Source organism: Neolamprologus brichardi, chromosome 18, assembly GCF_056152115.1.
Source record: "Neolamprologus brichardi isolate AB-2024 chromosome 18, ASM5615211v1, whole genome shotgun sequence".
NCBI classification, from domain to species: Eukaryota; Metazoa; Chordata; class Actinopteri; order Cichliformes; family Cichlidae; genus Neolamprologus; species Neolamprologus brichardi.
In genome coordinates, this window is record NC_142121.1 from 30,625,423 (window position 1) to 30,647,605 (window position 22,183).

The 22,183-nt window shown below is 40.7% G+C and overlaps 1 protein-coding gene across 1 annotated transcript; it reads right to left on the bottom strand.

The window, feature by feature from the left end:
* Positions 1 to 5,125: 5,125 nt before the first annotated feature.
* LOC118455098 (solute carrier family 22 member 13-like) lies at positions 5,126 to 14,647 on the bottom strand. Its single transcript, XM_087831346.1, has 11 exons — positions 14,273 to 14,647; positions 14,065 to 14,168; positions 11,929 to 12,083; positions 11,150 to 11,318; positions 10,947 to 11,067; positions 10,571 to 10,665; positions 10,160 to 10,374; positions 9,957 to 10,065; positions 9,644 to 9,850; positions 9,552 to 9,555; positions 5,126 to 5,296 (listed from the first exon to the last, which is right to left on the bottom strand). The coding sequence occupies exons 1-11, from the start codon at positions 14,645 to 14,647 to the stop codon at positions 5,126 to 5,128; spliced, it is 1,725 nt and encodes a 574-aa protein (XP_087687472.1).
* Between the last annotated feature and the right edge of the window lie 7,536 nt (positions 14,648 to 22,183).

The window sequence follows — 22,183 nt, forward strand, 5'->3', positions numbered from 1 at the left end:
CTTTATGCTTACAGTCTGATCATTTCTTTCAGTGCTGTTTCAAAAGTCCTCACACACACACACACACACACACACACACACACACACACACACACACACACACACACACACAAACCCAACCTATTGTTGATTTCAAGTCTGCTGCTGTAAATATGTACGTTCATTAGGCTGCAGAACATCTGAGTCGGCAATAAGCAGTAAACAGAGCTACGTCTCTTAGTGGTGTGTAATCAAAAAAGCTGACACAAAAAAGCAGAGAAAGAGAGACAAGTAACACTGCAACTCCAAAGAGATGATGTAACAATGTTTGCCTGCAATCGAGAAAGATCATATAGTTTATAATTGATGTCTGAACAGTAAAGGGATTAATGGGTAAAAATGTAACTAAGGAAAAACTAAAGGATTGTTTGCTTTTCGCAGTGTTAGCACACTCAAGGTATAAACTCCAGTTGTATACATTACTCAATAGCAGCTATAAACATTCTCGGTTTATCCAGGAATACATTTGCAAAACAGACATTTAAATGTAAATGGACTGATTCTTATATAGCGCTTTTCTACTCTCCCGGAGTACTCAAAGCGCTCTATACAACATGCCACATTCACCCAGTCACACCCATTCTCACAAGCACTTTATCTATACTTAGTGCTTTTTCTAACTACATTCACACACATTCATACTCCGATGGATGCATCGGAGAGCAACTTGGGGTTAGTATCTTGCCCAAGGATACTTGGCATGCAGACTGGAGAAGCCTGGGATCGAACCTCCAACCTTCCGATCAGTAGGTGACCTGCTCTACCTCCTGAGCTACAGCCACCCCCAAATGTGTAATGGATGTGTTTCTAATGGAGGTGTTTCTACAGTTCTTGTGGATATATTCATATACATCTATCTATCTATCTATATATATAGATATATATATTAGGGGTGCAACGATACACAAAATTCACGGTTCGGTTCGGTTCGATACTTTGGTGTCACGGTTCGATATTTTTTCGATACAAAAAAAATGTTCATGCCTTTTTAATTTGTCATTTATTAAATTTTCACGGCACATTCTGCACCACATCTCTGTACGTTCATCATTTGTTTGAAGCCAGCTCACCTCCTGCAACCACTTTTCCGAGAATACGCGCTTCTTTTGTGGTTCGGACTCCTGACATTTCTTTGGAGGTGGAGGAACACCAAAGTAATTGCTTAAAGGAGCTTCTTCGACATCTTTAAGAGTTCTAAACAAATGTCTGTCCTCCTCCTGAAAATCTTATGTACGCAAACACGTGTTGCAACTTCTTATCTTGGGCGGTTGTTTACTTTGACAGCGAATGCGCACCTGCGGACCACTTATGTGCAGCCCTGGTTATTTAGCTCGTCATATTGCAGCCACAGAAATTATTTTGTCCATGAAACCATAAAGCTGCACTTTCTTTTTGCCTTATAGTCTGATTTGTCATAATTTTTCCGTTTTCTGGTAAGCTTTTCTTTGGCTGTCACTTCTTCACGCTGACCTGTCTTATTTGGCTCAGCAGAACTAAAATATATATCCTGCTGCTTTTACACACGCACTCACATAACGCTCAGCGATTCTCTGCGCAATCAACCTCTCACATGTTTAAGCTTGCTGCGGGAGATTTCACTTGTCATGTTTGCATAGTAAGCTAACGATTGATAAGACGATGTCAGAGGAATTGGTGCGCAAATTATCATCACTCACCAATCAGTGCTGTCGCTCTCTATACACAGTTCGCGCGATTGCAAAGTGAAAGCAAAAAACAAGCGCAAATTCAAACGCGATTTCAATATGTCACATATTGACAGTGGCTCACCGATGCCAATGACATAATTACCCAGCTACATTTCCGAAAGAATGCAAAAGCATTGACATATATTTTTCCTTCCTACGATGGGCCGACGGGCAGGGCAGAGATAGATTTTGGTAGCCCGACTGGAAAAATCGATAGCCCGGCTAGCGATTTTGCGAGCCCTGTATCTAATCGAGAAATCACTCATCTTTGGAAAAGAGAGTTTATTACAGAGAAATGGCTCTTTCCAAAATAAAAGCTATACTATACGCTTCTTCTGGGCTATATTCTCAGCAGCATATTAAACATATCAGGTCCCCATAAGGAGAATCATGTGCTAACGGCTGTCTAAATGACTCGGGTAAAGTTTGTAGCATGCTGCTTGTTGTTTTTGTCTGCTTCCACTTGTCTTTGCACTAGGACAGGGGTCGGCAACCTGCGGCTCTTTTGTCCTTATACTGCGGCTCCGGGTGGTTTGGGAAAATAAATGAGAAGTATTTAGCTGAAGTGTATTTTTTTTATTTAGTTCTTTTTTTAACTTGTAGTTCTAAATTGGAAGATTATTGTGATTTTGAAATAAAAAAATAAAATTATATCTTATTATTTTTTCACCGCTCAAAATAAGCGTCACACTTGCGGAAGCCGGTATACCCGCTGAAACGCCGTGCATTTATCAAGACTTTCGACCCCAGGTAGGCCAGATATGGATCTTCGGATCCACATTATGTCAGCAGCTCCACCGCGAACTATGTTAAAACAAACACCGCTCACGCCTCACAGATGACAGCTTACAGTCCTGCGTAAAGATGAAAGCCCCGATTTGCAGGTTCGGGACGATAAGTCTTATTGTAAACATATCACGACAGACCCGACGATGTTTGCATGAACACGCTTTTCAGCATCTCTTTACTGACCATTTTTCACACACGGTTGCTGTACGCATACAGCCGGCTGTAGCTTTTCAGCTCACAGCCCGACAACACAACAGCAGAGAGAGCACATACTTTAAGGTGGCGAGGCGTGATTGCGGGTGCCGCTCAGGTGTGACCGACTCCCATGCAGCGGCGCTGCAGACCACGCCCGCCACACACATTAACCTGGCAAAATACATATTTAGGCAGAATTTTGCAAATATATATTTTTCCTTTTTTAGCAGCATAGTGCTTTTTTCCAATTACTTTTTACTTAAGTCAGGTCAAGGCTCCAAAAGCCCAAAGGCGATATAAGGGTGGCGGCTCACAACAGTTTTTGTTTGCTACATGGATCATTTTAGTTCAGCTGGGTGTCTTTCCTTTTGTTATAGTTCTTTAAGAGTTCAAAATGTGTTAATTACATAAATAAAATGTAATTTTCTCTGTAGCACTTCATGGATTTCATAAGCAACACACCTTAGTTGCTCTGTGGATTCTTTTAAAAAGCAGTTAATAACTTTTCTGTTCAAACAAGCCTTTTGTTGATCTACATATTTTATATTCTTTACATTATTTACATTTGATCCTTTACATTGTGAATAATGTCTATTGATTGTATTGTTTATTTTAATATTTGTGTACAGCGCTTTGTGACTGCCTGTCTGTGAAAAGCGCTTAATAAATAAACTTTACTTACTTACTTTAGTTGTTCACACAAAGCATAAAGGTAAAAAACAATATATGCAGTGTTATCTTCATTTTAGATTTCAAAAAGTATTTGCGGCTCCCAGTGTTTTCTTTTGCGTGGAAACCGGGTCCAAGTGGCTCTTTGGGTGTTAAAGGTTGCAGACCCCTGCACTAGGATGATGTCGCGTAAATGTGCAGTCATATTCGTTGTGTTCCCACTAGTGCTGTCAGCGTTAATCTCGTTGAAATGACGTTAACGCCACAACAGGCAAATCTCCGTTAATGAGCTACCGCGGATTGCCCCGTGCGTGGGGCTGGACGGCCAACACGTTCACGAGCTAACTGCGCTAACACACTAGTTCCCACCCATGTAATTGAGCATTGCGTGGCACATCCAACATACTGTTTTACTTTAGTCCATGACGTGCTTACCTTCAGGGCCATACGTCACATAAAAACCAAAATAGTTCCAAACGCCAGATCTGAATGAGGGTGGGGGAGGTTCAATTTGCCATGTTGCAATGAGAGCTTAACTTCTGTCTGCTAGCTTGCCCTGCGCTCAGTGAATCTGCGTTCGACTACTCTGCCTAGGCTGCACTGTCGAGCGCAGATCCACTGAGCGCTCAACACAGACAGCATCGTCAGAAGGAAAGTTGATAAAATAAATTAAAATTTTTGTATTGTTCAATACATATGCGTACCGAACCGAAAGCACTGTATCGAACGGTTCAATATCGATACGAGTATCGTTGCACCCCTAATATATATATATATTGTTGATTTCAAGTCTGCTGCTTTAAATACAAGTTCATTAGGCTGCAGAATCTCTGTGTCAGTAATAAGCAGTAAACAGAGCTACGTCTCTTAGTGGTGGGTCAAATTAAGAATCCTAAAGTGCAGCTTTGCACTTTAGGATTTGTACTTTGTACTTGTCTTGGACAACATCCGCCTCTCAGACACCACCCTAAGGGAGTCCAGCTAAATCCCCACAACATTACTGGCCTTGTGGATGAGTTTAATGAGTCTGTTGGCATCTGCGACCCTCAACCTGCTGCCCCAGCATGCAACAGCATAGAGGATAGCACTGACCACAACAGACTCGTAAATCCTGAGCATTGTCCGACAGATGTTGAAAGACCTCAGTCACCTCAGAAAATAGAGATGACTCTGGCCCTTCCTGTAGAGTGCGGTAGTCGCCTATCAAAACTTTGCTAGACCCGCCCCTGTACAGTTACCAGCTGTCAGGGAGATCTTGGTGTTATTTGTCTCGCAGAAACAGTTCATAACTTCCTTTCAACTCATTCATGTCACCTAAGAGGTAAACCTGTTTCTCCATCACCTGTTCAGCTCTGATGATTCAGTAAGGACATGTCAAGGCTCAGAGGCCCGTGGCGTGGAATGGACTCAGGCGCAGAACCAAAGACCGGAAGCTCGAAGTGATTTGCGAAAACAAAAACTTTTATTTACAAGTGTTCCTAACATAAATATTCAAGACAAAAAACAAGATTAAGCTTTGTGCAAAAGCGTGGTGTCTGTGAGGTGCGGGGCTAGGGCGAGCATGGAACAGTCAGGTCACTAAACTGCTGAGACTGGAGTGGGGCTGGTGGAAACTGTGGCAGACCAGGGCACTGAAACGTAGGAGAGGAAAATCAGAACAGTCCAAGGAGTTGTGAGTGTTTCTCCATTTGACAAGCTGGGGGGCTTACGTGTTTGCAGGCGGGGATTCATTGGAGGTGGGGCGAGGCGAGGTCCAGGCGAGTGCTGAGTCCAATACAGGTGTGCAGGGAGGCAGGCAGGTGAGAATGGCAGTTTGTCTGAAAAGGATTAAGCAGCAGCTGACCGGAATCCAGAAGCAAGGCTATGGCAGGGTTTGGAATGACGAGTCCAGGTACCAACTAGGAGACAGGAAGAGAGAGGTAAGTAATGCACACTGATAAATACACAGGAACATGAGGCTGTGAACTAACTGAGGTTACCAGACGATCTGGCGAAGACTCATTGTGTGCACTGCTCCTAAATACTGCCAGAATAATTGCCTGCAGCTGAGGAACGGGGAAGGGCAGGAAGGGCTCCACCCAGAGGAGGAGAGCTGATGCTGTGGAAAGTTACTCAGGCTCGCCCAGACCATGACAGGACATCTCCTGGTTTCATCTTCATGTTTCCCTCATGTATCCAAACCGATATCATGACCAGCAGCTTTTACAGCTGTGGCTCCAGCAAACATCAGCTGATACTAGAAAGTAATATTAAATAAATTCTAACAACAGCTGATCAAGCTTAAATGTGCTGCTGTTGTTTAGCGCAACCTCCGCTGGTTTCCTCTTTCTGGCGCAGAGAGAAAAGCTGATCAGCTGATCATTGATCAGTTTCATGATTGAATTAGCAACTTTCTAGCTGAAGAGGAACGGGACAAATCGCGTTCCTTTTCACCTCAACTTTAAAGTTCGACCTCCTTGGCTGTAATTGGTCCAGCCCAGAGTCGATCATGACCAACTGGCCAATCCACCACTATTCATTTATACCGCTAAAAACAGAAAAGAAATAAAACCCCATTGGCCCATAAAAATGAAAAATCACGAGCGGCCCACCGGGCAAATGCCCGGTATGCCCGATGGCCAGTCCAGCCCTGGGTAGGCTCTTACACCGAGGGCAAGAGGGGTCTACATAAGAATACATGGCTGCCAGCTTTCCATTGGTGAGCTCTTAAGACTCCTATCAACTGTATCAAACCATGACATCTAAGGATGGCCTCCCACGAGACATCACTAATTGCTGAACTTATGTCCAGTTCCCATTGCCTTCTTATTTCCTCAAAAGAGGTGGGACAGATTAATTAGCCTATACAGGGTGGAAATTACTCTGTTCTTTGCAGGTGACAGTGATAGAATATGTTGTCCACTGGTTATAACTGTTGCCACTGGGTTAGAATAAAGTAACTTTATCCACGAAATGAAACCTCTTGTTACTGTTTTTGACCATGATATGTGCCTCAGTCTGCATATTAAACAAGTATGTAGCGCTGCTTTCTTGCATTTTGGATGGTTGTTGGTGCCAGACAGGCTGGTCTGAGTATTTCAGAAACTACTGATTTATTTAATTTCCCCACATAGCACATCTGTAGGATTTGCAGAAGACGTTAAAAAGAAGGGAAAATATCCTGTGACAGGAATTGCTGCGTTAATATCAGAGATCAGAGGAGAATGACCAGAGAGGAAGGCCAGAAAAAAAATCAAATGACCACAACCAAAGTATGCAGAAGAGTGTCTTTGAATGCACAACATGTCGTACTTTGACACAGATTTGCCACAGCAGCTGAAGACCACGCCAGATGTCACTACAGTTTAATTGGAAAGGATTTAAAAAATGTTGCCTGGTCTGATTAGTCTTGATTTGCAGTGACATTCAGATGGTAGGGTCAGAATTGGATGTAAACAACGTGAAGGCATGGATCCATCCTATTTGTGTCAACAGGGCAACCGTGGCTCAGGGGGTTGGGAAGCGTATCTGTAACCGGAAGGTCGCCGGTTCGATCCCCGGGCTCTCTGTCCTGGTCGTTGTGTCCTTGGGCAAGACACTTTACCCTACCGCCAGAGGGGCCGATGGCGCGATATGGCAGCCCCAGGGCAGCTGTGGCTACAACTGTAGCTTGCCTCCACCAGTGTGTGAATGTGAGAGTGAATTGTAAAGCGCTTTGGCTGCCTTGAAAAGCGCTATATAAATCCAATCCAATCCATTATAACAGTTTAGGTTGGTGATGGTGGTAAAATGTGCGGGAGATAATTTGTCAGCACACTTGGCCCTTTGTACTGCCTGGGCATCATTTAAACACCATAGCCTACTTGAGTTTTATTGCTGACTGTGGCCATCCCTTTATGACCATATTGCACCCAGTTTCTAATGGCTCCAGCAGGATGTGGCGTGTTGCAAAACACAGATCACTTCAGTGGACCAGTATCTCAGAGAAATGTTTCCAGCACTATGTTGAATCAATGCATGAATTAATGAATTAAAACTCTTCTGAAGGCAAAATGAGGTCCAACCTGGTACTAGCAAGTTGTGCCTCATAAGGTCATAAGTATGTAAAATATACACTGACTGTCCTTACTGTTTTATGAGATACACATTGTACAAACCTGGTCATATCCAACATCATAATACATTCAGTGTACTTAAAACCTTTTCAACTGTTCATCAGCAAAGACTAGACGAAAAACTGTTTTCAGATTTTGCCTGTCCAGCCTTTTTGTATCCAGTTCCTGCACATGTTTCTGCATTATGAGTCAGTTGTAAAGCTGGTAAATTATCATTACCAAAGGTATTTTTATGAGTAAGTAGATAAAACTAACTTTAATGTAGCATGAAAGACAATACAAAAATGATCCCAGTTGTGCCAAACTAAAATAATCACCCCCAAAAAGTTTCTAATGGTGAGCATTATTATGTACGCAGACTACTTGGTGACATTTATGAAGAGATCATGGTTTGGATTAAGATTTGATGTTATTTTTGGTGTCATTGTGAAAAAGCCGTATCTTAAGGTTAATTTTATATTCAGGTGTGATGAAGTGTTGAATAAATTGTTGATAAATTAAAAACTAAGACTATTAAAGAAATTATAGAAATCACTATGCCACGTGGGGGGTGTGAGAGGTGGACCCAAGTTGGGACACAGACGGAGGAAAAACTGGGGTTTACAAAAGGCGTGCCGTTTTGTTTAGGCTGAAAAACATGAATACAGCATAAAGCAAAGTGTATTGGGTGACAAACTAAACTAAAACCTAGACTGGGAAAACTAAATAACTAACAAGCAAAGAAGCGACTGTGGAACAACTATGATTAGTATGATACAGTGATAGTATGGAACGCAGGGCACACGACAAGATGAGGAACATCCTGACAAAGACTGAATGACAATACGTAGACTAAATACACACATGAGGTGATCGGGGAAAGTGGAAACACATGTGGACACAGCTGACACAAATGAACATCATGACACCACAGGGAAAATGAAACAAAAACAATGAACATAGAACACGAGACCCCTTCAAAATAAAACAGGAAACATAACAGGACACAGACATGACGCAAGCATGATAACATAGGAAACACAGACATGAAATATGACAGACTAACATATGCAGACTCAACAGGACGAACCTATAAGGGAGACTTAAACACAGGCATAACTGAAAGTAAGACACTGAGGACAAGACCATATAGTGAACAGGAAAAGACTCGTAACTAAGAGGACACAGAATAACCTAAACTAGACCTAAAACTCAAGGCAACTGATAATAATACTAAAATTTAACATTCTTTCAATGTAACATAAGAATTCACAAATACAACAATAAACTCAAAATGCTGACACACTACTTGTACTTGTACTACTTGGCTAACCTTTTTTAAATTCTCAAAGGCTTTATTAATTTCTTAAAACTAATAAATTCACACTAAATTATAACAAAACAAACGTTTAGGACTTTATGCAGGGATACTGTATAAAGCCCAAATTAATCTCAGAGAGATACAGTGTAAACTCATAGGAAATGCTATTTTTAAAGAAGCAGGGGTCAGAGCAAATATTAAAGGAGGGGTAATCACGTGGGATAGCAAGATTCTATTGTTCACTATTTAAATTAAGTGTAATTAAACCAGTTAACAATGTAATTATGTATTTTTTAAAAACATGTCAGAATTAGTCGGGTTGCACCTATAGGCAGTTAATTGTAGAGTAAGGGCTCACAATTCTGTATGGAATACAATGATTTATACGACATGACAATAGGATTCCTCTATGGGCAAAAAGAGAATTTGATTGCAGCAGTTAATGGGAAACAGGTGATGGAAACAGTGTTTATTTAATCACTTATTATTACAGTTGGTTCTTTGTACTGCAGAAAGTTAGCCAAAGTTACACTGAAAACCAAAGTGTTAACAAAATGATAACTTATTAAGACTGCGGTCTCCTCAGATGTATCTTCAGACCCTGAGTCCAGAACCAGGGACGTCTATAGTACATGATGACTGAGGTTGTGGTTAATTTAAATACATCACATATTTGTAAAGATGAAATCCATACAAAAACATCTACATCTTGGTTGAATACGAATGTAGACTGGTAGTTGTTCTTTTTGTGGGACTAACATGTCTGAAAGACATAAAACAGAAACAGATGAAAAAAACAATCATTGACAAAATAACATGTTTGAGATGCTGCAGTAGTTAAACACTGATACCCATTGCGCTCAGCCTCTTCAGTCGTCTCAGGAAGCTCTTTTCTTTTGGTTTCGGGAAGCAAGAAGCCGAGAAATCCACCTATTAACGTAAGGCAGCTGAAGACTGTGATGGGTATGACCGAGTGGTACATGGCCAACAAGTTCAGCAGTGGAGCCAGTAATCCACCTAATCTTCCTGATATGGATCCTAAAGCTGTGGCTGTTTGTCTGAAACAGGAGGACAAATGGTATACTCACTAATATCCCCCATGTGTTCTTTTCACACAAGTCAGGGTATTGTTCACAAACATGAATAAAAACTGTGACTGCTTACCTAACGGATGTTGGAAACAACTCCTGCATAAAGACCATACAAACAGAGCCAGACCATATCAAGAAAAAACGAGACGCAACAGCTAAAGATGTGACAGCAATGGCATAACCTGACATAAAGGAAATAAATAATTAATAAAAGTGAACATAAACATGATAAGCAGACAATTAAAAATGTATTTTGCGATATAACAAAGCTTTCACCATCAGGAACAGCGAGGATAAGTATGGAAGAGACTCCTCCGATCAGAAGGGTTGCTATGAATAATATTTTTCTCCCCAAAATCTCCAGCAGCCACATGGAGAGTAAAACAGATGGTACTTCAAAAACACCATAAAGCAGTTGGGTTACAAAGATGCTCAAACCAAAGTTTTGCATGTCTAAGTACAAACTGTAGATGGAAAGGTTCACGGAAAACCTTTAAAAGAGAAGAGAAACACATTTAATCAGACACAAAAGTCCCGTATCATGAACCATTTATAACACATTTATGAATGGCCATTTAATCATCAAAACATCAAATTGCCAATCTTAGTATTTAAAAACAGCAACATGTTTTTGTATTAACATATTTCCCTTTAATGTATTAACCTCACTATAGATGTTGAACTTACCATGATAGTATTATAATAAAGAAATATCTGGTCAGCAGTGATGATCTGAAGAGGATTTTTATTCCTCCGTTATTCACAGTGTTATTCACTTCAATCTGTGGGAGAAGTCACGCTTGCTGTAACACCATCATAGCAAATTAAGAAAAATGACGTGAAATGAATCCATCAGTCTAGTTTTTTCCAGTTCCAGTTCAGGGTTGACATTACATACAATGAGAGACACCCTGAGCAGGTCCCCATTCTATTGCAGGGCTAATACATAGATACATCTCTTGTCATGAATATGTTGAATAGTAAACATAACAAATAAACAGCTATTTTACAGGTGCCATTGATGTTCTTGAAAACTTCTCCCCTGTTGAATGTGATTCACTACCTTGTCCAGAAGAGACTCTGACACAGGGTGTTTGTTAATGGCTGCTGCTTTGACAATGAGCTGTTTGGCTTCTTCTTTTCTGCCTCTGCTTAACAGCCACCTGGCTGACTCTGGAATAAACCTGATAGGAAGAAAATGGCACTTCAAACAAACAGACATTTTTAAATTTATAAATGGCTCAATAAATAGAGTGAAATTCACACCATATGTAGATAATAAGCACTGCAAGCGGAACTGCTGTGATCAGCTGAGCCAGTCTCCAGTTTCGGATGCCATAGATCACACCAGCGAGGACGCACTCTCCAATTGCACTAAACAGCTGAGTCACACAAGCTCCCCATGATCTTTTGGACATCCCAATCCATTCAGTGGCTGCAATAAGGAAATATGTTAATTGTTTGTTTATTTTAGATTAAGACCTCAGCTCAGATGGAACAAAATAAATACATAACAACAAAAATAAGTAAAAACATTGCACATCAGCTGCTATGAATATCTCGGCTGACTGTACATATATTTTTCTATTACTATTTTATACCTAATCAGACAGAACATCTCAGTGTGAATGGATAATGACCCAAACCAACCAACAACAACCCAAGAGTTTCTCAAGTATGTGTTTAGTTGAAGACAAAACTCACTGTCGAAAGATGGACACAAAATTACATAAATGTGTCTTTGTCCTTTGTCCAACATCTTTATGTTTAGAAACTGATTATCTTTTGTCTCTTATGTAAATGTAAATATGTAAAACGGTCACAAAGGCAACAGTAAGATAAAAGTAACAATAAAATGGGAAGAGGTGGGAAGTAGAAGGTTTGAATGGAAAATATCAGATCAGTACAGCCTTGTTGGACCTGTAAAACATTATAAGAACATCATCTTAGCCATTGAAAGAACAACTGGCAGATTATTTTACAATGAAAACTAGTTAGTTGTAGCCTTGTCCAGAAGATCTAAAAAGTTGGTGTACTCTTCATACACAGTATGATGCTGTTGACTCGATATCCTCCAGCTCCAAATCCCACCAGAAACAGAGATACTATATATAAGTAGACGTTGGGACAGAGAGCTGTTGTCGCGGTGAATACAGACAACAGAACTGCTGGAATCTGAGTTGCTCGTTTGCGGCCGAACCTGAAACACCAAGACAAACACACAGAGATTCATTAGCTTCTGTTATGTAAATCACAAGCAGTGTTGGGGAGTAACGGAATACATGACCTGCTGTTACGTATTTAAAATACAAAATATGTATTGTAGTATTCTGTTACAGTTACCGTTTAAAAATGTGGTATTCCAAATACAGTTACTTTGTTGAAATAAAGGGCTTACATGGCAGTCTTTTCGTGTTTCATATGTTAGGCTGTCCCCTCTCTTTTGTTGGTAACTCCACGCCGGTGGAAACCCAAACAAAACACGCATTAAGAGGCTCTAATGCCTGCGACTCAATCTCGCGGCCCATGTCACCTCTACATGCAGCCCGCATAATGATGTGAAAGAAATATTTTTTAAAATTAGGTGTTTGTATGGCAAATAACCTTCAGTAATAGTAATAAATCACACAGCAATAGGACATTCATGTAGTTGTAAAACGCTTGATAATATATTAAGTAATCCAAAGTATTCAGAATACGTTACTCTCATTGACTAACGTAACGGAAAATGTTACAAAATACATTTTGGGGCATGTATTCTGTAATCTGTAGTGGAATACATTTTAAAAGTAACCTTCCCAACACTGATCACAAGAGCTGCTGGTTAATGTTGTGCCATTAAAGAGATAACAGTAATGCAATCATGTAAAAATAGAGTTTTTCACGGGCAGTCCTGTGAAAAGCTACACCCCATGTTTCAGTAACACTGAGGAGGGTAAATAGCAAGCGCTGTTAATCAACTGCACTATCACATAGAGACAGACAACCATTTACACAAGAAGCACCAGTTAATGTGACCCTAATAACTGCATGAGTTTCAACTGTGGGAGGAAACCAGAGTACCCAGGCAGAACCCACTGCAAACTTGACCAGATAGTGGTTTTGAACCCAGGACCTTCTTGCTGTGTGAGGCAACAGTGTTAATCACTGCGCCACCAAGCTGTCAAGTGAGACTTAAAAAAATAGGAAGGTTATGATTACAAGGCTTGATACAGAATTTTCTGTACGTTTTTGTCCTCGACAGGTTAAACCACAATAAATAGCAACAGCACATATGTGGTGTGTGTATGATTGTCTGCCTCTTATTACCCCAGTGGTTTTCCTGTGGTTTGAAATCGTGTATGATCTTGTGAATTTTGTTAGTTCAGTCAACTAACCACTCTAACTAGATTGTATTATGTCATCTCAACAAGAATAAATTAAGTTGCTGAATTTCATGCAAACCCTGCATGATTTAATCATTTACCATAGAAACATGAAATTATTTTGTTCAAATTACAAGTTTGAATCTTGTTAATGTAACAACCACCCAGTTTCATTTTTTTGAGTGTACCTATATTTCCCTCAGCATCAATCTGGGGAATTGTTGCCAAAGCAAGTTATTTTTTTTCACAGGACTGCACAGAGACTACACAAGAGTCCTCTAAAAACTCTCTTTTCAGATGACTGGATTTGCAGTTTTGTTATATATGTAGGGAAGCAACCCTTTAACATACTACATTAAAGATCTAGAGAAACGCATATGGAATACTGACTTCATACAGATTTCATTGTAAGTCTAATTTAACATCAGCACATCAGGAAAATATGGGTTTATCTGAAAAATATTCCATTCTGTTTCTACTCAGATTTTACACACTGTCCCAACTCTTTGGAATTGGGTTTGTAGAAACATAGTTTTATATTTTGAGATACATATATCTTTAATGCTGACTAATTATTAGGCAACATTTAGTTTGTTGAAATCTTGAAGTGTGTGTACAGCAAACTCTTCACACGTCTATTTGTTGTTAAACTTGTGAAAAATGTTAAAAATTATTTGGTTAGCTGTTGCTAAGATAGAGAAGCAAACATTTGTTTTGTAAAGGTGCTGAAAGACAAAAGTTATTCATTCCCTGTGAAATTATATTAAAGTATTTCTGTATTTTGGAACCATAAACTACTGCAAGAAGCACACTTACGATTCAGCAAAAGGTCCAAATACGAGGGAACCAACAAGAACTCCAGCCATGAACATTGCTTGAATCACTTCCACCAAGCTGGCCTGGCCACACACTAGATCAAACTGTGAGTATTCGTAAAAATAATAATGATAAAACAGACAAACAAAATAATTAATGTAATGTTTCATGGAGGTGAGAGATCTACTGAACAATGAATTTCACTTACATCAGTGACTATGGTGGCTTTGTAGAGCATGTTCCCATACACCCATCCATCCTGGCACCCTGTGGTCTCATTGAGTCCGTACTCTCTGATAGTATCAATGTCCCAGTTCACTGGGACAAACATCTCACACTTGCTGAAGGTCCCATCCTCCTCTCGAGGCACGGTCAGGTTGAGCTGCTCCTCTGAGGTCAGGTTAGGAGCAGCACTGAGGATCCAGTCTGTGTTGCAGTGTCTGTCTGGATCTGATTGGATGAAAACAAAACTGGCAAAGAGAAAAGTCTGAACAAAGTTTGGAAAGCAAAGTGCAATTAGAGTGATCTTCTGGAATAATCCAAATTCCCCAATGTTCCTCAGAATCTCTCCAAAGTCTGTCATTTTGAGCTTGATGGTGAAGGTCTGAAAAACAAAAAGCTGCAGCACAGACTCATACAGTGACTGTTAATCTTTAATCCAGCTATATTATCTTTTTAGCACACAAGACCCTTTATTTCAACTGTGTAAAAACTCTCTTATCACTTATCTATATGCTTACAGTCTGATCATTTCTTTTTAGTGCTGTTTCAAAAGTCATCACACACACACACACACACACACACACACACACACACACACAAACCAAACCTATTGTTGATTTCAAGTCTGCTGCTGTAAATATGTACGTTCATTAGGCTGCAGAACATCTGAGTCGGCAATGAGCAGTAAACATAGCTAAGTCTCTTAGTGGTGTGTAATCAAAAAAGCTGACACAAAAAAGCAGAGAAAGAGAGACAAGTAATACTGCAACTCAAAAGAGATGATGTAACAATGTTTGCCTGCAATCGAGAAAGATCATATAGTTTATAATTTATGTCTGAACAGTAAAGGGATTAATGAGTAAAAATGTAACTAAGGAAAAACTAAAGGATTGTTCGCTTTTCGCAGTGTTAGCACACTCAAGGTATAAACTCCAGTTGTATACATTACTCAATAGCAGCTATAAACATTCTCGGTTTATCCAGGAATACATTTGCAAAACAGACATTTAAATGTGTAATGGATGTGTTTCTAATGGAGGTGTTTCTACAGTTCTTGTGGATATATTCACAAAAATGTGACTGATTTATACCCAATTAAAAGATTCAGAACTCCCTCTTGTTTCAGTCTTGCATAATATGCAGAACATAAACACTCAATGACCACTTTATTATGTACGCTTACTCAGCTTCTTGTTAAGACACATTGGCAAATGGGCTAGATATCACATTAGGGATGGATGATATGGCCCAAACATAATATCACGATATTTCAGAGTATTCTCATGATAACAATACATTTGACAATATGACAAAATACATAAAAAGTTATTAATTTGACAAATTAATCATAACAGGTATATTTTTATATTCTATAAAAAGAAAAACATAGCTAAATTACACAGGTAACTTTTATGTATTCAGTCTTAAAGTATAAAAATAAAAATTCTCCTTCTGTTCTTTGGATTGAAAAAGTTTGTATAATAGAATAGAATAGAATAATCCTTTAATTGTCCCACAAGGGGAAATTTGGTTGTAACAGCAGCCAAAAAGACAAATATACAAACAAACAGTACACAGGACACGGAACAGAAACATACACAATTTTTCTTACATATTTACATTAAGGACAGTGGTTACTATATACAGAGATTACTGTACAGTTATTAAATTAAATAAAAATAATTACAGGTAAGAGGCAAACCAGGTTGTAGTGTGAATCGGTTAATTAGCTTATTGCAGTTACAGCATTGATGTAAACATCTATGTTTGTTGGGAGCAGTTCTGATTGTACAGTCTGACAGCTGCAGGGAGGAAGGACCTGCGGAAACGCTCCTTCATGCATCGAGGATGCAGCAGTCTGTCACTGAAGCAGCTCTGCAGTTCAGCAACATTTACATGCATGGGGTGGGAGACTCTGTCCATCAGAGATGTTATTTTGGCCAGAGTCAATTCAATTCAATTCAATTCAATTCAATTTTATTTATATAGCGCCAAATCACAACAAATGTCGCCTCAAAGCGCTTCATAGATACAGAGAAAAGCCCAACAATCATATGACCCCCTATGAGCAAGCACTTTGGCGACAGTGGGAAGGAAAAACTCCCTTTTAACAGGAAGAAACCTCCGGCAGAACCAGGCTCAGGGAGGGGCGGCCATCTGCTGCGACCGGTTGGGGTGAGAGAAGGAAGACAGGATAAAAGACATGCTGTGGAAGAGAGACAGAGGTTAATAACAGATATGATTCAATACAGAGAGGTCTGTTAACACATAGTGAGTGAGAAAGGTGACTGGAAAGGAAAAACTCAATGCATCATGGGAATCCCCCGGCAGCCTACATCTATTGCAGCATAACTAAGGGAGGATTCAGGGTCACCTGGTCCAGCCCTAACTATATGCTTTAGCAAAAAGGAAAGTTTTAAGCCTAATCTTAAAAGTAGAGATAGTGTCTGTCTCCCGAATCCAAACTGGAAGCTGGTTCCACAGAAGAGGGGCCTGAAAACTGAAGGCTCTCCCTCCCATTCTACTTTTAAATACTCTAGGAACAACAAGTAGGCCTGCAGAGCGAGAGCGAAGTGCTCTAATAGGGTGATATGGTACTACAAGGTCATTAAGATAAGATGGGGCCTGATTATTTAAGACCTTGTATGTGAGGAGCAGGATTTTGAATTCAATTCTGGATTTAACAGGAGGAGTCCTTCTGTCTCCCACCACCTGCACTGGGTCCAGGGTGCATCCCAGAACAGAGCTGGCCTTTCTGATGAGTTTATCCAACCTCTTCCTCTCAGCTGCCGATAAACTGCTGCTCCAACATACAGCACTGTAAAAAATGACAGATGCCACCACAGAGTCATAGAAGGTCTTTAAAAGCGCTCCCTGTACTCCAAATGACCTCAGCCGCCTCAGCAGGTAGAGTCTGCTCTGACCCTTCCTGTAAAGAGCATCAGTGTTGTGGCTCCAGTTCAGTTTATTATTCAGGTGAACACCCAGGTACCTCTAAGAGTCCACTATCTCAATGTCCACTCCCTGGATGTTCACCAGTGTCAGTGTGGTGGGTCTGCGTCTCCGGAAGTCCACCACCAACTCCTTCGTTTTCCCGGCGTTGATCAGCAGGTGGTTCTGCTGACACCAGTCAACAAAGTCCAGAGTCCACTGTCTGTACTCTGAGTCGTCCTCACCTGTGATGAGGCCGACTATGGCAGAGTCGTCAGAGAACTTCTGTAGGTGGCAGCATGGGGAGTTGATGGAGAAGTCTGCAGTGTAGAGGGTGAAGAGGAATGGTGCCAGCACAGTTCCCTGTGGGGCCCCCGTACTGCAGACCAGCGTGTCAGAGACACAGCCCTGTGACCTCACATACTGTGGACGTTCTGTGAGGTAGTCCAGTATCCACTGGGACATGTGGTGGTCCACTCCTGATAGCTCCAGCTTGTCTCTCAGAAGTCGTGGCTGGATGGTGTTAAAAGCACTGGAGAAATCAAAGAACATGATCCTCACAGTGCTTCCAGGCTTCTCCAGGTGAGTCAGAGCTCGGTGCAGGAGGTAGATGATGGCGTCCTCCACCCCAATGCCAGGCTGGTAAGCAAACTGCAGCGGATCCAATGAAGACCTCACCAGGGGGCGCAGATGGTTTAGAACCAACCTCTCGAGGGTCTTCATCAGATGCGATGTCAGGGCTACTGGCCTGTAGCTGCTGAGGTCCTTGGGATGGGAGGTCTTTGGTACCGGTGCCACACAGGAGGTCTTCCACAGCTGTGGTACTTTCCCCAGTGACAGGCTCAGGTTAAACAGATACCCTAGGATGCCACACAGTTCATCTGCGCAGCATCTCAGGAGCCTGGAGCTGACGCCATCTGGACCTGCAGCCTTCCGCACCTTGATCTTGCGAAGCTCATTCCTCACTTGAAGTGCTGAGATAGAAAGAGTGGATTTTGGGGGAGGGGTGTGTATGTTGGAGTCCACAGAAGCCGGGGGTGGGTGTAATGACTGGGAGCTGGGAGGTGTGAAGCTGAGAGGTGTGAAGTCCTGAGATGAAGGAGATTGCGGCAGGGGGGACGATGCTGTGGGAGGAGTGGGTGTTTGATCAAACCTATTAAAATATTTATTTAGGTCATTCACCCACCCCAAGTCTCCTGCAGCCTGGGGGGTTGGTTTTTGTCCTGAGATTGTCTTCAGGCTGTTCCAAACCCCTCTGATGTTGTCCTGTTGCAGCTGCTCTTCCATCTTCCTCCTATAGTTATCCTTTCCTTGCCTTATCTTCCATTTCAGCTTCTTCTGAACAACTCTCAGCTCCTGTTTGTCTCTGGATCTAAAGACTCTCTTCTTCTCCTTGAGGAGAGCCTTAATTTCAGGATTTATCCATGGCTTGTTGTTAGAAAAACAACGTACCTTTTTGATGGGTACGGTGTTGTCCACACAGAAGTTCATGTAATCCGTAATGCAGTCTGTGATGCTGTTGAGGTCATCCTCCAGGGGGCTGCAGAGGTTGTCCCACACAGTAGAACGGAAACAGTCCCTCAGGGCCTCTTCAGTCTCTGCCGACCATTTCCTTACTGTGCGTTTCACAACTGGTTCTCTGTGTACTAGAGGTTTATACACAGGCTGGAGATGAACCAGATTGTGATCTGAGCCCCCCAGGGGAGGAAGAGGTGATGAGCTGTATGCCTCCTTGGTGTTGGCATACAGTAAGTCCAATGTTTTATTGTCTCTGGTGTAGCAGGTGACATATTGGGTGAAGGTGGGGAGAGTGGAGGACAGGGAGATGTGATTAAAGTCCCCAGAGATCAGGAAAAGGGCCTGAGTTTGGAGTCTGCTGGTTACAGTGTGCAGGACCTCACAGGCTGCTGCAGCGTTAGCAGAGGGCGGGACATACACAGCTATCATAATCACGTGTGTAAACTCTCGCGGTAGATAGTACGGTCTCATGCTAACCGCTAGCAGCTCAATGTCCTTACAGCATAGCGTCTCTTTGATAGATAAGAGACGCTATGCTGTAAGGACATAAGGTATAAAAGGTATAAAACATAAATACTGTAAGGTATAAAACATAAATACTAAAAAAAATAAAATAAAATCCACCACAAAATCTAAAGTGCCGTTTAGAAAAATAAAATGAATAATTCTCAAATCTTTTGAGCATAAACAATCAAACAAAAAATAAGTTGCTTTTAAATGAAGTATAACTTCACTATACTATAACTATAAATGAAGTATACGTTTCAAAACATACAACATCCATTTCATATGTAAACTCAAAAAAACAACGCTGCCAATCAGTGGCAAACCGTAGTTATCACAGTTAATACTTATTCAAGAACACAAGCCTATTAACTGACGCAGGCTTCAGTGCAGGCCTATTACAGGTGACAATGTTCTCTCCTGTGTTGAACAACCTATCAGAGGCTGCAATTTGTGGCTTGGATACACAAATACTTTTTTGCCAAATGACTGACCTGAGGACAGTTAACCTCGTGCACTTTCCACCATTTGAGGGGATCATTGTCACCATCTGCTGGGGGACAATCCAGGTCGTTTTTAACTCTGCCTGTCCCTTGGAGATGGTCCTAGTCCTTGCTGCTACCCTCTTAAAAAAGCTTCCAAGGCTGTTCTTTGGCAACTTTGCGCTTTGGCCCAGGTTGTCTTCAGCTGATCTTGAAGCTTGTGGTGGTGTTTCTGATTCTACTGACCACACAGTAATGATACAGTTTCGCTGACTGCTCATTCTTTGATTGCCTGGCTCTTTACTAGAATCAGGTGTTGATGCTTGAGATTGTGAAATAAATTAGAGGGATTTCCCCCTTTAGATATTATAGCCTTCTTGCACTCCTTACATATTATTGTAGTTTGTTCTGTAGCTCCTAGTTTGTATCCAAAATAATTAAACAACGCTGAAGAGCTGCGCTTTTATGAATTAAATCTTCAGCCATAACGTTTTCTTCACCTTAACAACTTTAATAACTTCATGCTGCGTGACCCACGTGACTGTAATCCACTGTGTGATGGGGTGATGTGTTTACACCATGAAATATCATGATATCAAAAAAAAAAATTACCTGTATTTTTGTGAATGATATGACATGGCCCACCCTCATACCAATGGCATTGAGGGTGTCATTAATTAAACCGTTGCTTAAAAACGCATCACGTGCCCCAGCTGTCTTAGATAATTATAGGTTAATCTCCAACGTTTTGTTTTTTTATCTCAAATTCTTCCTCACATTATGGAGTTCCACGGGATTCTGTGCAGTTCTGTTTATATTATACATGTTTCACTTAGGAAGTATTATTAGAAGACATAATTTACATTTTCATTATTATGCCAATGATACCAGCTTTACATATCCATGAATCCAGATTACACACACCAATTAGTTTAAACTGCAGTAATGTCTTTATGTCAAAGAATAAAGATCTAGATGACTAATTTCCTGCTTCGAATTCATATAAAACTGAGTTTATTGTACTCTGCCCTAAAAGAAGTATGATGGCTAACCAGATACTTACTCTGGATGATATTACCTTGGTCTTGACACTGTGGGGAGTTTTGATGTTGTTGTTGACCATGCCATATCCTTCAATCTGCACATTAAACAAGTATGCAGTAATTTGTGCAATATCTCTAAAATTAGAAAGATCCTCTTTAAGAGTGATGATGAAAAACTAGTTCATTAATGTATTACTTCTAGGCTGGACTAGAAGTAACTTACATCAGTAAGTTATCAGGTTCTCCTAAAAAGCCATCAGTTGGCTTCGGGAAACAAAGTGCTGCAGTGAGCAGTGAGAGTACTGACAGGGACTAGAGAATCGAATATATATACAAGGTCTTAAGTAATCTTAAAGACCCCATACTACCATACCACCCCAATAGAGCACTTTGCCCTCATACTACTGGCCTATTGTGGCTCCTAAGACATAAAGCAGAATGGGAGGCAGTGCCTTTAGCTTTCAGGCTGCTATTCTGTGGAACCAGCTCCCAGTTTGCATTCAGCAGACACACACCCTCTCTACTTAGCATTAAAACATTCCTTTTTGATACCTTATAGTTAAGGCTGGATCAGGTGACACGGAGCCTTCCCTTAGCTATGATGCAGTAGGGCTAGGTTGCTGGGACCTGCCCATCATGTAGTGAGCGACGAGTGACTGTTGCTCACTCACGTCTTTTCACTGGTGATGTGTTTGTGTTACACCCCTGAAAACAGGGGGAAAAGAATCACGAGAGTGATTATGACTTGCGTCTGTCATGCAGTAGTTTATTGCAGTGAGGAGAACGCGCTAAAGCCCCCTAGTGGAGAATAGAGACCCTACTAATCGATCCCAGAAAAGGCTTACTAGCAGATCAGAGATGTATAGATTGTAGTTCTCTTAAGTAACAAGAAAGCCATTAATATAACATGAAAAATAATAAACTCTTAACCATTTTCTTACCATATTTACATTATTTTCGTCCTTATATCAACTGATATGAATTAGTATTAACTGAACAGTTTTATATGCAGTAGTCCTTCAACCTGACACATTTGCACAATATTTCAAAATAATCACCCAAAATAGTTTCTAATGCTGAGAATGATTATTATAATTACAATTATGCACACAAACTACTTGGTGACATTTATGAAAAGATCATAGTTTGGATTAAGATTCACCTTCACAAAGTTAAACACATGATAGAATAACAGCAGGGTTGCTTTCAGAATGTGATGCTGCAGCAGTTAATGGGAAACAAGTAGTGGGAATAGTGTTTAATTCTTTCAAGGTGATGGAAACAGTGTTCATTTAATCACTTATTATTACAGTTGGTTCTTTGTACTGCAGAAAGTTAGCCAAAGTTACACTGTCTAAAAACTAAAGTGTTAACAAAATGATAACTTATTAAGACTGCGGTCTCCTCAGATGTATCTTC

Bases quoted from the DNA above. Each gene is read 5' to 3' on its own strand.
- LOC118455098 (XM_087831346.1), bottom strand. From the start codon at position 14,647: ATGACAGACTTTGGAGAGATTCTGAGGAACATTGGGGAATTTGGATTA. The intron at 12,084-14,064 runs GTAAGTGTGCTT...TTGGTGTTTCAG, and splicing joins TTTGGACCTTTTGCTGAATC to GTTCGGCCGCAAACGAGCAA. The intron at 9,851-9,956 runs GTAAGCAGTCAC...CTCCTGTTTCAG, and splicing joins TTGTTTCCAACATCCGTTAG to ACAAACAGCCACAGCTTTAG.